This window comes from Neovison vison, chromosome 13 (genome assembly GCF_020171115.1).
Source record: "Neovison vison isolate M4711 chromosome 13, ASM_NN_V1, whole genome shotgun sequence".
Taxonomy (NCBI): domain Eukaryota; kingdom Metazoa; phylum Chordata; class Mammalia; order Carnivora; family Mustelidae; genus Neogale; species Neogale vison.
Genome location: NC_058103.1, coordinates 84,273,534 through 84,290,348, shown reverse-complemented (window position 1 = coordinate 84,290,348; position 16,815 = coordinate 84,273,534). Strand labels below are relative to the sequence as shown.

At 44.9% G+C, this 16,815-nt stretch overlaps 2 protein-coding genes across 2 annotated transcripts in view; one reads left to right on the top strand and one right to left on the bottom strand.

The window, feature by feature from the left end:
• TGM5 (transglutaminase 5) overlaps window positions 1-12,408 on the bottom strand; it is a 32,797-nt gene extending 20,389 nt beyond the window's left edge. Inside the window, exons 1-4 of the mRNA XM_044231334.1 lie at window positions 12,237-12,408; window positions 6,527-6,706; window positions 6,159-6,404; window positions 559-677 (exon numbers count right to left, since the gene is read on the bottom strand). Of these exons, the coding sequence (XP_044087269.1) occupies window positions 559-677; window positions 6,159-6,404; window positions 6,527-6,706; window positions 12,237-12,246 (555 nt within the window). The 5' untranslated portion in view covers window positions 12,247-12,408. The remainder of the gene's footprint in view (window positions 1-558; window positions 678-6,158; window positions 6,405-6,526; window positions 6,707-12,236) is intronic.
• On the top strand, window positions 3,567-4,556 carry LOC122893991 (ribosome biogenesis protein NSA2 homolog). The gene has a single exon (XM_044231346.1). The coding sequence runs from the start codon at window positions 3,606-3,608 to the stop codon at window positions 4,386-4,388; it is 783 nt and encodes a 260-aa protein (XP_044087281.1). The 5' UTR covers window positions 3,567-3,605; the 3' UTR covers window positions 4,389-4,556.
• Window positions 12,409-16,815: the final 4,407 nt, after the last annotated feature.

Genomic DNA, 16,815 nt, shown 5'->3' with positions numbered 1-16,815 from the left:
ACTCCAAGTACCTATTTTTGTGATGTTTCTTGTAAAGTTTTTTAATCAGTCAGGTATTAGTTTTATAATGAAAAAAGATATCAAACTAACAAAGAGGTAATAGTAACCAGGAGGGAAATGCATCGCTGCATGTCCCTGAGATGTTCAGGGACAAGTTACCTCTGTATGACAGAACTGATCCTAGAGTCTGTGGCTTGGGCAATGAGGTTGAAGTTAGAGAGGCAAAGCGGGCCCTAGTGGAAACAGTTCAACAAACAACCAGGCACCATCATGGCCATCATCACTCTTGTCCCTTCATCCTCATCATCATACTCAAAGGAATTCCAGGGTAGGTGCCTTTAGCTGCCCTTCCCCCTTGGATCCTGATGTCCAAACCAGACATGATCAGCAAAGAACATCTTTCAACTGTCTATGACTGCTCCTCTAGCTCCCTGGAGTGTCATCTCACACCTTACTGTTCCCATTTCTCAGTTTTGGGTGAACCCTGCATGAGGAGAACCCTCCCACCCTGCTCCTGTTCCCCTCTTCCCATGAGCTGTGAATAGGACTGAGACTCACCTGTCCATAGTTCCAGGGGCATGGGCGGATCCAGTTCTTGTTCCCTTGGTAAATGAAGCCATAATCATTCACAACATATTCCTGCCTCTGGGGCTCACTGTCTAAGTAGACAGAATCGTCTAGGAATCAAAGTGGGAGGACACAAAGCAAATAAGTAATTTTGCCCTTCTGGCCCCATTCCCATCCCCAGAAGACAAAGTCCCATGGAAACTGAGCTCTGGGGCTACCGGGGTGGCTCACTTGCTTAGACTGCCTTTGGCTCAGGTCATGATCTCAAGGTCCTGGGATTAAAATGCCCCACTCTGGGCTTAGGGCTCCAGCTTCTGGCCTTAGCAGGGAGTCTGCTTATCCCTATCCTTCTGCCCGTACCTTTGCTCTCTCTATCTAACAAATAAATAAATAAAATCTTTATTTTAAAAAAAAAAAGGTCTGGGGAGGGCACTGGATGACACCAAGAGGGGCAGAAGGCGGCTGGTTCTTGGAGAGACCCACCTTCTACAGTCCCTCAACACCAGCCACAGGTTCAATCCAACAATGAGGTTGAACAGAAAAAAAAGTTACCTTTGGTGGTATTTCTTGGTTCACACAGCACATTTACATCCTCACCCCATTTAAGAATGAGAGAACAGGCTCAAAGTGGTAACTTGTCCAAATCACATGTAAGTACAGAGTGAAATTTGAGCACAGAATTCATATGACACCATATTCCATGTTCTTTCTGCTACACTCAACTAATCCTGATTGGAAAAGAGCAAACCAGAATTTTTGGGTTGGCAGTAGCCTCCTCATTCATTTTGTAGGGATTTAGTCTAAAGACAGTATTTTGGAAGTACACACAGAGATTTGGATGGTAAGCTGTTTATCTGAGTGCTGTTTATGACACTGAAAAGCTAGAAACAACCTAAATGCCTGGTTCTTGGAGCTGATTAAATAGCCATACTTCTGTACGCTATTAAAATAAGATCATAATGGGGCACCTGGGTGGCTCAGTGGGTTGAGCCTCTGCCTTCGGTTCAGGTCGTGATCTTGGAGTCCTGGAATTGAGCCCTGCATCGGGCTCTCTGCTCGGCGAGGAGCCTGCTTCCCCTCTGCCTGCCTCTCTGCCTACTCTGCCTACTCTCTTCTCTCTCTGTCAAATAAATAAATAAAATCTTTATAAAAAAATAAGATCACAAAATTGTATATATAGGCATCAAAATCTACACATGATATATTAAGATTAAATGGGTTATATAATAATGTTATAACATAAATTGATGTTTGTTAAAAACATATTTTCACAGAGGATTTTGAAGGCTATTCTAAAAGGGGTTAATAGCAATTTTTTTTCCTTTTTCCTATTGCTATTCTCCAGATTTTCTGGCATGAACACGTATTACTTTCATGATATAAAAACATTATCTTTGGGGCGCCTAGGTGGCTCAGTGGGTTAAGCCTCTGCCTTCGGCTCAGGTCATGGTCCCAGGGTTCTGGGATGGAGCCCTGAATCGGGCTCTCTGTTCAGCAGGGAGCCTGCTTCCTCCTCTCTCTCTGCCTGCCTCTCTCCCTACTTGGTGATTTCTGTCTGTCAAATAAATAAAGAAAAATCTTTTAAAAAATTATCTTTTTAAAGTTGAGAATGAACGAACAAAGACATGGGAACAGGTGTCCCCCTTGCAGTGTCCTGGAACAGTCTGGAAGCACTGCCAAACCCTTAGGTAAAAGTGTTCTCCTTGCTTCCTCAGACTCAGCCTGCATGGTGGAGGATGACCCCCGGGAGAGATGCATTTTATTGAGGTCTTTCACCAGTGTGGTGAGACCTGCAGGTTCACGGTTGAGACTATACACATCCCTCCTCACAGTGGGGGCTAGCAGTGGCCAGAACTCCAGGGTGGGGCTCCCCAGCCAATATCTTGGACATGGTCATGGGGTAGCCCCTGAACCTGACTTCAGCCCCTACGGCTTCCTAGTCCCATAGTGATACTCCCTGGCATCTGGATAGGGCACAGCTACAAAAAAAAAGTTCTCACAGATATCGGTTTCCTCCTCATAGCTCAGGGGAGACCTCAGTACAGTCTGAAATCCACAGTCTTGGAGGCCAGGAGGAGTGTGTGTAAGAGAGGGAGAGATAGAAACAGACAGACAACTGTCCTCCTTGACCCAGTGGCAGGGCCTTTTCACATGGCTAATGGGTGAGAGCTCTGGGCCACTCAGTGACACTTGCTGTGTGTGGTGGGAGGCGGTTAGAGATGCTAGATTCCAGCCAGGTTCTTTTTTTTTTTTTTTTTTAAGTTCAATTCATTAACTTTCTTTTTTAAGATTTTTATTTATTTATTTATTGACGGAGAGAGAGATCACAAGTAGGCAAAGGGGCCGGCAGAGAGAGAGGGGGAAGCAGGCTCCCTGCTGAGCAGAGAGCCTGATGCGGGCCTCCATCCCAGGACCCTGAGGTCATGACCTGAGCCAAAGGCAGCGGCTCAACCCACTAAGCCATCCAGGTACCCCCCAGCCAGGTTCTGATATCACTCACCTGGCCCCCTTGGGATAAGGTTGGGGGAGCAGTAGATGAGGGGGTGGAAGGGGAAGGGACATCCTCTAACTAGAAGTAAGTCTGATCTCTGCCCAAAAGCCCACCAGAGCCATTCTCTACTATCAGCTCTTTCTGCCCTTTAACCCACTCTTTCCTCTTGGCTTGTCCTTCATTCTGCCCACACCATGTCTATATGTCTGTATAACTACTCTGCCCACAGGTAGATTTAGATGACAGGGATTGTGGGGACATGTAGTGCTGGGCTATTCCGTGTAGCTTTGTTTGTCTAAGACAAAAACTGGAAACAGCCAAAGTACCCATAAGTAGGAGACCAGTTAAAAACATTTGGTGCATCCAAACAGTGGAGTAATTGTAGCCATTAAAAAGGACATATTGATAGGAAAATACATTCAAAATTGAATTGTTGAGCTTTCCTGTCGCGGCTTGCGTGGAGTTAGCTCGTGGGTCTGGAGGATCCGAAAACTGAGATCTTCTTTGCGCCCCGACAGCTGTACCCCACAACTCTGCAGCCGTCACCATGCCACAAAATGAACATATTGAGTTACACCGGAAGCGCTATGGCTATTGTTTGGATTACCATGAGAAAAAGAGAAAGAAAGAAGGTCGAGAGGCTCATGAACGTTCAAAGAAGGCAAAAAAGATGATTGGTCTGAAAGCTAAGCTCTACCATAAACAGCGCCATGCTGAGAAAATACAGATGAAAAAGACTATCAAGATGCATGAAAAGAGAAACACCAAACAAAAGAATGATGAAAAGACTCCACAAGGAGCAGTACCTGCATATCTACTGGACAGGGAGGGACAGTCTCGAGCTAAAGTACTTTCTAATATGATTAAACAAAAACGAAAAGAGAAAGCGGGAAAATGGGAAGTTCCTTTACCCAAAGTTCGTGCCCAGGGAGAAACAGAAGTATTAAAAGTTATTCGAACAGGAAAGAGAAAGAAGAAAGCATGGAAAAGAATGGTCACTAAAGTCTGCTTTGTTGGAGACGGCTTTACTCGAAAACCACCTAAATATGAAAGATTCATTAGGCCAATGGGCTTACGTTTCAAAAAGGCCCATGTAACACATCCTGAATTGAAAGCCACCTTTTGCCTGCCAATACTTGGTGTAAAAAAAAATCCTTCATCCCCACTATATACAACTTTGGGTGTTATTACCAAAGGTACTGTAATTGAGGTGAACGTGAGCGAGTTGGGCCTTGTGACACAAGGAGGCAAAGTTATTTGGGGAAAATATGCCCAGGTTACCAACAATCCTGAAAATGATGGATGCATAAATGCAGTCCTGCTGGTTTGACAGCAGTTCGAGACAAGTAATTCCTTATAATTACTGCAGACTACACACCAATCAGGAAAACAACCATTCCTGTGGTGGTTCTGGATACTACCAAACAGCCTTACGTATCTGCAGTCATCAAGAGAAGCATTTATTCTATTGTGAAAAACATTAAAATAGACATTTATTTAAAAAAAAAAATTGGGGGAGCCTGGGTGGCTCAGTGGGTTAAGCCGCTGCCTTCAGCTCAGGTCATGATCTCAGGGTTCTGGGATCGAGTCCCGCATCGGGCTCTCTGCTCAGAAGGGAGCCTGCTTCTCTCTCTCTCTCTCTCTCTGCCTGCCTCTCTGTCTACTTGTGATTTCTCTCTGTCAAATAAATAAATTAAAAAAAAAATTGAATTGTTGAATGAAAAAGGCAGGGCATTCTATGTACCATATAATCCCATTTGCAGTATGATCATATAATCACACACATATGCATATATGTATAAGTACATATTTATTGAAGCATAAAACATTTTTGTAAGGCTGCACAAGAAAGTGAACAGGATTTTCCTCTGGAAGATGGAACTTGGAGATTGGAATAGGGTTTTTTCTTTTTTCTTTTTTTTTTTTTTTTTAAAGATTATTTATTTATTTATTCGACAGAGGGAGATCACAAGTAGGCAGAGAGGCAGGCAGAGAGAGAGAGAGAGGAGGAAGCAGGCTCCCCGCTGAGCACAGAGCCCGATGCGGGACTCGATCCCAGGACCCTGAGATCATGACCTGAGTCGAAGGCAGCGGCTTAACCCACTGAGCCACCCAGGCGCCCCTGGAATAGGGTTTTACTCATCACCTTATACTTTCCTTCCTGCCTCCTTTCTTTCTATCTCTCTTTCTTTCCTACCTTCCCTCCCTCCCTTCCTCCCTTCCTCCTTCCCTCCCTGCCTTTCCTTCCTCCCTTTTCTCCCTTCCCTTCCCTTCTTTCTTTCCCTTTACCTCATTCCACACTCAATGCAATTTTACTTATAATGAAAAAATTTAAGTTAACTTAAAAATATATGGTGAGGCACCTGGGTGGCTCAGTTGGTTAAGTGCCTGCCTTCAACTCCGGTCATGATCCTGGAGTCCTGGGATGAAGCCCTGCATCCGGCTCCCTGCTCAGTGGGGAGTCTGCTCTTCCCTTGCCCTCTGCCCAGCCCCACCCTTGTTCTCTCTCTCTCTCTCTCTCTCTCTCTCGCTTGCATGTACACACTCTCGCTCTCTCAAATAAATAAATAAAATCTTTTAAAAATATATAGTAAAGGTAGATGTTAATAGTGGTCAAATTGAATTATAATAGTTTTCAAGTAAAGATAACTAGTCTTATTTTTTTTTAAGATTTTATTTATTCATTTAACAGAGAGGGAGAGTACAAGCAGGGAAAACAGCAGGCAGTGGGAGGGAGAAGCAGGCTCCCTGCTGAGCCAGGAGCCGGATGTAGGACTCTATCCCAGGACTGGGGAATCATGACCGGAGCAGAATGCAGACTCTCAACAAACTGAGCCATCCAGGCCTCCCAGCTTGGCTCATGTTTTTAAAATTCTAAATAAGTAAATAAATAGCAACGTCTCCCGCCCTCTTTGTGGTTGGTTGGGAGTAGATGCTGATGGTTGGGAGTAGATGTGGTGGTTGGGAGTAGATGCTGAGTGCATGAAGTTGGGAGGTTTCTGGTAGCCAAGGAACGGGGTCTAGAAATCCTTGAGCCTGGCTCTCTGTGGCACTGACAAGGGGGCAGAGACAAGAGGCCCCACACAGACACTCGCCTTACCTGGGCACCAGGGATTGAAGAGCAGGATGAACTCCCCAAGCTGGTAGGCTGTGACAGATCTCTGGAAAGAGTCAATATGAACTTTCAGGAGATACCGACCCACAGGTGCCACAGGAGGGGCGCACAGGCTCACCTCCATGGAGCTGGCCCCATTAGTCTCCAGAGAGGCAATCCATGGGCTGGGGCCATGACGACCTGTTAGGCTGAACAGGGCTCGAGTCCCATTGGACAAGTCTGGTAGGGGTCCTGGGAGGGAAGCAGAACAGAGGCTCTGTGTTTCGACCCACCAGAATCTCCCTAAATACATCATACACACACACACACACACACACACACACACACAGAGTAATACCTTCAGGGGTCCTCACCAGTCTCAACGACGAAGATGATATTGTCCAGGTCTGGCTGGAAGCCCCGGCTCCTGAAGTACAAAGTGAGGTTGAAGGACTGGCCCCGGCGGACTAGGAGGCGGTCAGAGCTGATCTCGTCTGTGTGGTGCCGCACATTGTTCTGGGAGCTCTGGAGGTCTGTAAGGACCACTTCCAGCCCTGCAACAGGGCAGCCAGTAGCATATGAAAGGGCAGGGTTGTGGAGCCTGGTCCAATCCTGCCCGCCACTTAGTTGTACAAAATTAAGAAAGAAGCTTAACCTCTCTGAGTCTCAGTTTCCAAGTCAGTAAAGCGAATCCATGATACCAGCCTTACGTGGTTTTTATGAGGATTAAATGAAGATTCATACATGCAGGTGCCTCTTTCTTAACTTCCTTTTCCCCTCCCTTCCTTGCTTCCGGGACCCTCTATCCGCATCTTGCTTACACTCTCCTGGAGAAACAAGGTTTTCTGCCTCTATCCAACCCCTTTTGTAGTCCTGGTCAAGTGGGATCGCTCCCTTCAGCCTAGCATATCTCCAGATTCACCCCAGCATCCAGCTTTTGGACTCAAGTTAACAGTTTAAACTGGCCCAGTACCAGCCTCCAAATCTAGATCTGGTAGTACTATGCTTTTAGCAATTTGCTGACTCTCTGCCCACCACTAATGCCATGTGCCTATTACCCTGAGAGCTGGGATTCTGAGGACAGTCAAAGAAAGGCCCACTCCCAGGGGTACGTGGGTAGCTTAGTCAGTTAAGTGTCCACCTCTTGGTTTTGACTCAGGTCATGGTCTCAGGGCTGTGAGATTAAGCCCTGCATAGGGCTCCACACTAAGCGGGCAGTCGGCTTGTGTTTCCCTTCTTTCCCTCCCTCCTACCCACCCCCCAAATAAAAGTAAATCTTAAAAAGAGAAGAAGGGCAAGGGGAAGCACCTGGGCTTACAAGCTTTAAAGCACAACTGGCTCTCCTATCTCCTTCTTAGTCTTTATCCATTCATGTGTGACAAGTCCCTTTACCCATATTAAAATATCTCTGATGCCAACCCATCCCTTTCCAAATTTACACAATTCTGGCCTCCTCACTTCATACCTAGTGACCATAAGAGCCTCTATCAGATCTCCTGCTTCCTACTCATCCCCTCCTAACACATCACCAGATTTTCTTTCCTCAAGACAAATTGATCATGCCAACCTTTTGCTCTAAAAGTTCTGAGATACCCCACAGCCCACCATACAAAAGACACACTCCTTAGCCTGACATTTATTACCACACCTGGTCTTCACCTACACTTGCATTCTCACTTCTCACCACTCCCATTATGGACTCTCTCCTCTAGCCAATCTGTCCTCAAGCAAATGGTAGCCTTGCCTGTCCATATATTTTGATCCTGCTTTAAAGCCAAGTTAGAATGCCCTCTCATTCCATCTGTCCCAACCAAATATCTAACCAAATTCCACCTGTCCTTCAAGGTCTGTTGAAGACCCATCTGTTTCTTGAAGCCTGCCCCAGTTGACCCACCCTTCTTCCCTCTCCCACTGACCTGCCGTACTTAACTGCATCACTTACAGAAAATCTTAATTGCTTCATTTAGTTAATACCATGCTCATTTTTTTTTTTTACTTCATAGGACAACTTTTATTTTTAATTCGTTCCCACTATTCTGGCTCATTTTTTATATAGTTAATTTTTTAACCTATTTACCATCACAGTGACCATGCTCATTTTTTTTCAATTTTATCAAACTTTTACTGAGAGCCTACTAATTTCAGGATCAGCATGAGACATTCAGGTAGTTTTGTCAAGTTTTCGTCTGTCTTCCATGAGGATAAAGGCTTAGCTGTTTTGTCTCAGCTGTACGTAGATTATAAGAAATACAAACCAAAACATTTGATGATATCCCCCTCTCCCAATAAAATACAAGTAAATTATATCTAGGAAAATAAGTAAATTTGCTCAACCTGAAAAAGACTATCTGGGAAAAATCCAAGCCAAAACCATACTTAACAGTAAAAAACTAGATACTTCCCCCTATGTTTAGGAACAAGACAAGGATGTCTCCTCTCTCCCCATCCATTAGCATTATACTGGAGTTTCTAGCCAATATACACTGGAAAGAAGATGTACTATTATCTTTATTAACATATAACTTATCTTGAGTATAGCAAATCTTAACAAATCCACACACAAAATTAGAACTAGTGGACATATTCATTTACATTCATCAAAAATTAATTACATTTCATACACTTGTGATGAATAAAGTTGCACCCCTACCTTACGCCATATAAAATAATGGGCTCAAAATCAATTAAGGACTTGAGTGTAAGGGCTAAAACTATAAAACATTTAGAAGAAAACATAGGGGTAAATCTTCATGATCTTGAACCAGGAAATGGTTTCTTAGATATGAAATAGAAGCACAAGCAATAAAAGAAAAAAACTATAAATTAGATTTCATTGAAACTAATAACTGTAGTTTTAAGTACATCTTCAATAAAGTGAAAAGACAACCCATAGAATGATTGAAAATATTTGTAAATCATATATCTGATAAGGGACTTGTATCAAGAATATATAAGGAGGGGCACCTGGGTAGCTCAGTTGGCTAAGCTGTTGCCTCTGGGGTCCTGAGATGGAGCCCTGCATTGGGCTCCCTCCTCAGTGGGGAGCCTGCTTCTCCTTCTTCCTCTGCCCCTCTCCCTTGCTCATGCTGTCTTGCATGCATACTGTCTCTCTCTCTCTCTCAAATAAAGAAACAAAATCTTTAAAAAAGAATATATAAAGAATTTGTATGACCGAATAATAAAAAAAAGTAACCCAAATGAAAAATGGGCAATTGATCTGAATAGACATTTCTACAAGAGAATATGCAAAAGACCAATAAGCAAATAAAAAAAAGTAAACATCATTAATCATTAGGGAAATGCAAATTAAATACCACTTCACACCCACTGGGGTGGCTCTAATAAGAAAGATAGAAAATAACAAGTGTTGGTTAAGGATGTGGAAAAATTGAAACTCTATACATTGCTGGTGAGATTTTAAAATGGTGTAGCTGCTTTGGAAAACAGTATGGCAGTTCTTCAAAAAGTCAAAAATAGAGTTACCATGTGACTCAGCAATTTCACTCCTAGGTATGTACCCAAGAAATTGAAAATATATGTTCACACAAAATCTGTACATGAATGTTGATAGAAGCTTTATTCATAATAGCCAAAAGATGGAGACCATCAAATGGTTACTGAATCAATGAATGTAGTATACCCATATAGAAGAAACTTGAAAACATTATGCTAAGTGAAAGGAGTCAGACATAAAAGGTCAAGTGTTATATGATTCACATTATGAAATCTGCAAAATAGGTAAACCCATAGAGACAGATGGTAGATTAGGGTTTGCCAGGGCCTGGGAGGAGGTGGGAATGAAGTGTGACTGTGGATGGGTATGATGTTTCTTATAAAAGAAATATAAGCATAATGGTCAGCACACTGTATGTACTAAAAGATTGTTAGGGCTCATGGGTGGCTCAGTCAGTTAAGCATCCAACTCAGTTTTGGCTCAGGTCATGATCTCAGAGTCACGAGATGGAGCCCTGCATTTGACTCCAACTCAGCATGGAGTCTTCTTGAGATTCTTTCTCCCTCTCCTTTCCCCTCTGCCCTTCCCCCTGCTCGCTCTCTCTAAAATAAATAAGTAAAATCTTAAAAAAAAAAAAAAAGATGTTTGTTAGTTTGAATAGAGTTCTCTACCATTTGCATAATCATTCTGCACTTATTTCAAATTCAACCAACACCTCATTGGAGGCTGGGCACCATCCTAGGCACTCTGTCTCATTGAATCCTCACCACAATGTTGGAGGGATGAAATGCCATGTCATTCACACTTAGAGATGAGGAAACAAGGTTCAGACAGATTAAATTTCTTATCTAAGCTTGAACCTAGGGTTACTGGCCCAAGTCCTGTGCTCTTTCCGTTACCCAACACTAGCTGCATTACTCTTCCTCACTCATGTTCAGAAAGGACATCTAGCGCACTCTCAGCGGGACTAATGGAAAAAGAATTCACTCTTTTTGGCGACCAGATGACTAGACAGACATTACTAACTGGCTCCAATTCAGGTTGGGCATGTGACCCAGAACACTCAACAGGTACGGCAACATTTGTCTGACAGCAAGCACTGAGGCCAAATCTCATCTTCTGGATATATCATGGGTCAAGTTAATCTCTGCCTATCATGCTGGGATCGGTCTTCACTCCAGATACCAGATGTTCAAATATGGGGCACATTTACTATTGGCCATATTTGTTCTCCTTCATGTGAGGAGAGAAGGGAGTGAAATGATCAGGTAAATAGAAAGGAAATTATAGGAAGAATTTTTAAAGTAATTGATCTCAGTATTTATCCTAGAGAAACACTCCCACATGAGTACAGAGGCATCCATAAGAATGTGCCCTGCAACATTGCTTATATAACTGGAAAATGAGAAACAACCTAAATGCCTACCAAAAAGGGACTGGATAGGGGCTCCTGGGTGGCTCAGTTGGTTGAGCATCCTAATCTTGGTTTTGGCTCAGGCCTTGATCTCAGGCTCATGGGTTTGACCCCTGCAGTTGGCTCCACACTCAGCTAGGAGTCTGCTTCCCTTCTCCCCCTCCCTTCGCCCTGCTCTCTCTCATAAATAAATACATCTTTTTTTAAAATGGGACTGGATAAATAAGTTATTTATACCCATACTATGGGATACTTTGCGAAGTGGGAAATTTTGAGGTAGATTTATAGATACTAAATGGCACAGGTAAAGCTCCAACACATTTCTATTGAGTGAAAAAATATCAAGCTGTAGAAAAATATGTGCAACACGATGATACCGTGATACACCAAAAACAAGCTTGTCTTATACTGAATATATATCTTTATTTAGAGACAAAAGACTAGAACAGTAGTTTCTGTTAGAAATGATCACAGTGGTTTCTTAAGATGAGGCTGAGGTTGGGGGTGGCAGGCAATCGACTATAGCTTTGTCTGTAATTATAGTTTTATTTTACTCCAACTATGTACCCATGTATTTCTTGTGTAGTTAAAAATTATAAAAATTTTAACAAAAAATAGTAAATGAAGATGAGGCTGTTAAGTTTGTAGAGCATGGAGTTCGTTCTTATATATGGTTTCAACTGACCATTTACTCTTCAGTAGAAGCTTTCTAGAGAGGGAGTTGATACAGAGAAGAGTGGTGGTGGGAAGATGAGCTAAAATGAGGAAGAGACCTCCTGAAGTGGGGAGAAAAGGGAAGATATGAAGATGAGGGAATGTTGGAGTTGAAAGACAACTTCGAGATGATTGTCTTATCCACCCCCATCCCACTTCTGTAGCTGGGAACTAGAGAAGTGACTTGCTAAATGTTAAAGAGTCAGTAAGTGGCAGAGGACAGGGTCCCTGACCCACTCATCCCTGGTCCTGCCCCGTCCACTGGGTTATGGAAGCAGGCATGCTGGTACACAGCCGTTTGGCTATGTTTACCAGCCAGCCTCCACCTTGTCTCCTGGGTCTCAGGCTATCAACAAATAGTGAGGTTCCTGAGTTTCTGCTCTTTCTGCCTCAGTTCTTTATTTACTCTTTTCTTCCCCTGAATCCTTTCTCCCCTTGACTTCCTATGGTCTCTCTGTCTTCTTTCTCTCTCTGTTCCAGCAGCCCCGTGGGCCTTCCCTACCTTGCTCCATGGTGGCTGCCTCTGATTCCCGGGCTGCTCCCCACAGGAGAGATGGGTGGTGTGGAGTTTCAGGAAACTGGTTCTGGAGTGGTTTACTCCCCTTCCATCCTCAAGACTCCAGGAGACACCGAAGGCAGGGTGGCTGCTGCACTGCCACCTGTTTACTGGGCAGATCACAACTGGTTTTCTCACTTGCCCTCAGGTTTTTCTTGGCAGCGTTGGTTGGCTGAGAGGAAGTATGGAGGCCAATGAACTCTCAGGCCTGTGTACCATGTGAGCTTTTGACAGCTCTTGGGCAATGGGGCCTTCCATGGCAGTTGCTGTATGTAGTCGGGGAGCCAGGTGAGGGAGATGAGATGATGCGGCCTCTCAGGGGATGGAGGGGACTGTGCCCCCTGCAAGAAAGAATACCAGGGTCCCAAGACTGCAGCTCACAACTGAGAAAGCCTGGGAGAGTTCTCAAGCCTAGAACTCTGCTTGGCCTTTTTTTTTTTTTTTTTTCCTGAAGAGTCACTTTCTAGACATCAAATGCAAATGGAACCCACTCTGGATCACCCTTGGTATGATTTTGTGGTATTCCTTTTTTGGCAGAGCTATTGTCTTGGGTGAAACCTGCTGGTGAAGGTGAAACTTAGATAAAAGCAGTAGAGGACGCAAACTTGGGAAGATTCATGGAGGAGTTTTGGAAGTAGATTAGAGGATGGGAATGCCAATGAGTGACCTTGATTCTATTAAGAACATTACATGTTCTGGGAGTGAGTGTGCGGGGAGAAAAGCACAGATGGGAGAAGACAGGTGGAAGGAGGGGAAGGGGCTCTTCTCAGGGAGTGGGTGGGACACTTTAAGGTTCCCCTCCCCCACCCCACCTCCACAGTTCTTCTCCCTCCTGTGGGACCCTTTTCTGTGCATTCTCCTGCTTTCTGCATCCCTTAACCTCCCTCCTTAGGAACCTCACTCATCACCATCTGCCCTCTCTCCTGTATTTTTTTATTAATAATTTTTATTAACATATAATGTATTATTAGCTCCAGGGTTACAGGTCTGTGAGTCATCAGGCTTACACATTTCATAGCAATCACCATACCACATACCCTCCCCAGGGTCCATAACCCAACCCCCTCTCCATAACCCACTCCCCACAGCAACCCTCAGTTTGTTTTGTGAGGTTAGGAGTCTCTTATGGTTTGTCTCTCTCCCGATCGCATCTTATTTCATTTTTTCCTTCCCTACTCCCAAACTCCCCACCCTGCCTCTCAAATTCCTCATATCAGGGAGATCATATGATAATTGTTTTTCTCTGATGGACTTATTTCACTTAGCATAATACCCTCTAGTTCCATCCACATTGTCGCAAATGGCAAGAGTTCAATTTTTGATGGTTGCATAGTATTCCATTATATACACATATATATGATATATATATATACACACATACTATACACACACACACACACACACACACACACACCACATCTTTATCCATTCATCTGCTGATGGACATATGGACATCTAGGTTCTTTCCATAGTTTGACTATTGTGGACATTGCTGCTATAAATATTGAGGTGTACGTGCCTCTTCCGATCACTACATTTGTATCTTTAGGGTAAATACCCAGTAAGTGCAATTGCTGGGGTGTAGGGTAGCTCTATTTTCAATTTTCTGAAGAACCTCCATTTGTTTTACAAAGTGGCTGCACCAACTTGCATTCCCACAACAGTGTAGGAAGGTTCCCTCTCTCCCATATTTTCGACTCTCCCTCTCCCCAGTCTGCTCTTATAGTGTGTGTATCCATGCACATATGCAATTCACTACCTCACACACACACACACCTTTAATCCAGAACGGAACACCTCCCCTCTCCCCTTCCTCCTGCATTTCTGGTCTTGGTGAGTGAGGATGGTGCCTGCCCAGTTCCTTTGGGAGTCACCTTGTATTTCTCTGTCTTCCTGGCCTCCTTTAGGCCATCAGTCACTGAGCCCCGCCAGTCCAGCTCCTGATTATCTCCTAACATTAGCCTGTCTTCTCTGTGCCCTTGGCCCTGCCTTCTCTGAAGCACCCCCTTGCCTGGACAACTCCCACCCATCCTTTTTCCAAAAGAGCCATCCTCAGTCAGGTTGCTCTTGGCTTAAAATCCAGCAGTGGGCTGGGATGCATTGGTGGCTCAGTCGGTTGAGCATCCGATTCTTGGTTTCCCCTGAGGTTGTGTTCTCGGGGTCGTGGGATTGAGCCCCGTGTGCGGCTCTGCACTGGGCATGGAGCCTACTTAGGATTCTCTCTTGCTTTCCTTCTCGGGATGCTTCTCGGAATGGCTCAGTTGGTTAAGCATCTGACTCTGGATTTCGGCTCAGGTTATGATCTCAGGGTTGTGGGATCGAGACCCCGTGTGGGGCTCTCTGCTCAGTGGGGAGAGTGGTTGGGATTCTCTCTCTCCCTCTGCTTCCCCGACCCCAGTCACGCTCTCTCTCTCTCTCTCTCTCTCTCAAATAAATATATCTTAAAAAAAAAAATCCAGCAGTGGGTCAAGTCCAAACTTCCCAACATCGCCCCCAAAGCCCTTCAGGATCTTTCCTTCCTGCCTGGAGTCCACTCAGGCCAAAGCCCTGCTGTTCTCAGATGCAGACCTGCTCTCCTGCACCTGCCAGTCTCTTTCTGAAATGTCCTTCTCTCAATTGTCTACTTTCTCAGATCTAGGCTCAAGCACTTCCCCTCCAGGAAGTTTTCCTAACACCCTCTCAACTACCACACCAGGCATTTGGGGGCACCCCCTTTTCATTCTCTATTAGCCAACTAATACACAACATTATAAATATTTAACCTATTTTTCCCCCAGACCCCTGGAAGGTATGGCCTAGTCTTATTAATAGATCCCCAGTGCTTATTAATGGTGGGGGCAAATAGTAAAACTACTAGTAAACTAGTAGTAGTCTAATAGACTAGACTAGTAGACTAGCGACATCTTTTCAGTTCCAGACACTGCCTTACATTATGTGCCTTATCCCACTGAATCTTTATGCTGTTCCCCATGAGTTCTATTATTGTTCTATTACTATAGAATTATTATTGTTCCTCTACTACAAGTGAGGAAATTGAAGCTTGAAGACATTAAATAGTTTTCCCAAGATCACTAAAAACTAGTGGAGCCAGATTTGAAGGCTGGCAGTCAGACCCCAGAGTCCTGTTTAAGTGCTTAATGCACTATCTGAAGGATGGGCAGTTTTCCAGTTCATATTTGCTGGCCAGCGCAGAGAGTGAATTAAAAGATGACCCATGCATGAACAAATGGATAAATGCCTGAACCCACTACCACATTAGTGGAAATGGGTTAGCCCAGGGGAGGAGGAGGAGGCGGAGGCATAGGCAGGAGAGCTGAACTGGGAGGAGAGACAGGAAGGTGAGTGCAGTGAGGGCGAGTGGGTCTGGAGAGGTGGGCTAGACAAAGAGGAAGGTGCCCAATGGCCACCAGACAATAATAGCCTATTTCACGGCAGTGAGCTAATGAGCTGACTTACAGGTTCAGCATTTCATTGGATTCCTACAAACCATTAGAGAGTGTGTGGAGGTGTGTGTGCTGGGGGCAGAAGGCAGCACTGATCACAGCAGCTCATTCCTTGGTCCAGGGTAAGGGAGGCGGAGGAGAGCCAGGGAAGCTGAGCAGAGTTGATGAGCACCTTCCTCTCGGGAGGGAAGTAGGTCTGTGACCTGCAAGGGTAGGGCACAGAGCAGATCCTGGAACACTCAAGAAGGCAGGTGTGGGCTCACCTATCTTCCCCCTGGCCGGCTCTCCCAAGATGGGGGTGGGGTACCTCCAAAAGTTTCTAAAACTCAGACTAGGATGGTATTTCTGACCCTAACATGAATTCCCAGTATCCTCTGAGCCATGTTTCAATTTCCTTACCTGTAGACTCAGGGTCCATGACTCCATGGGTGCCCAGATCTGAGGGGAGAGAGGGGGTTCCCCACAGACAATTGCAAAGGGAAGCCCAAACTGACAGATCCATGTGTGTTCCTGTGCCTCCTCCCTCTTGCTCTGACTAGAAATGGAGCCGGTCACCCAGGAGAGGTGATTAAACTGATAGGAGGACCTTTGAGCATGAATGTACTTCAAGAATGGCAAAGCTCTTTAGAACGCACTCTCTCATTTGGTCCTCACAACAGTCCTCTGAGGGCTGGCTCTGCTACTGTTGCTGGTATTGTCTCGCACCGGAGGGACCCAGGACTCAGCCCCGGAGCTCTTTGCTTTATATCACACAATGACAGTGAACAGCATGGACCCCAACACTACCAGCTGAAAGGACATGAGCACCACGGTCTCCATGAACACTACAGGGGATTCCTGGGGAAGACCAGCAATTAAGAGACTTGGGGGCTGGCTTGCTTTGTGCCCCTGATCTACGCCCCCAGACATTTCTTTCAGAGTTCATTCATGGGCACCACTACCTGGGAGGCCAGCAACACTGGGTTTTTCGATACAAGCGGAGGGTGAAAGACGGTGAAGCAGGACCAGTCAGGACATATTCTGAAGGTGCTCAGCAGCAGGGTCCTGGGCCCTGGAAAGGACTTTGAGATTGTCTAGCTTGT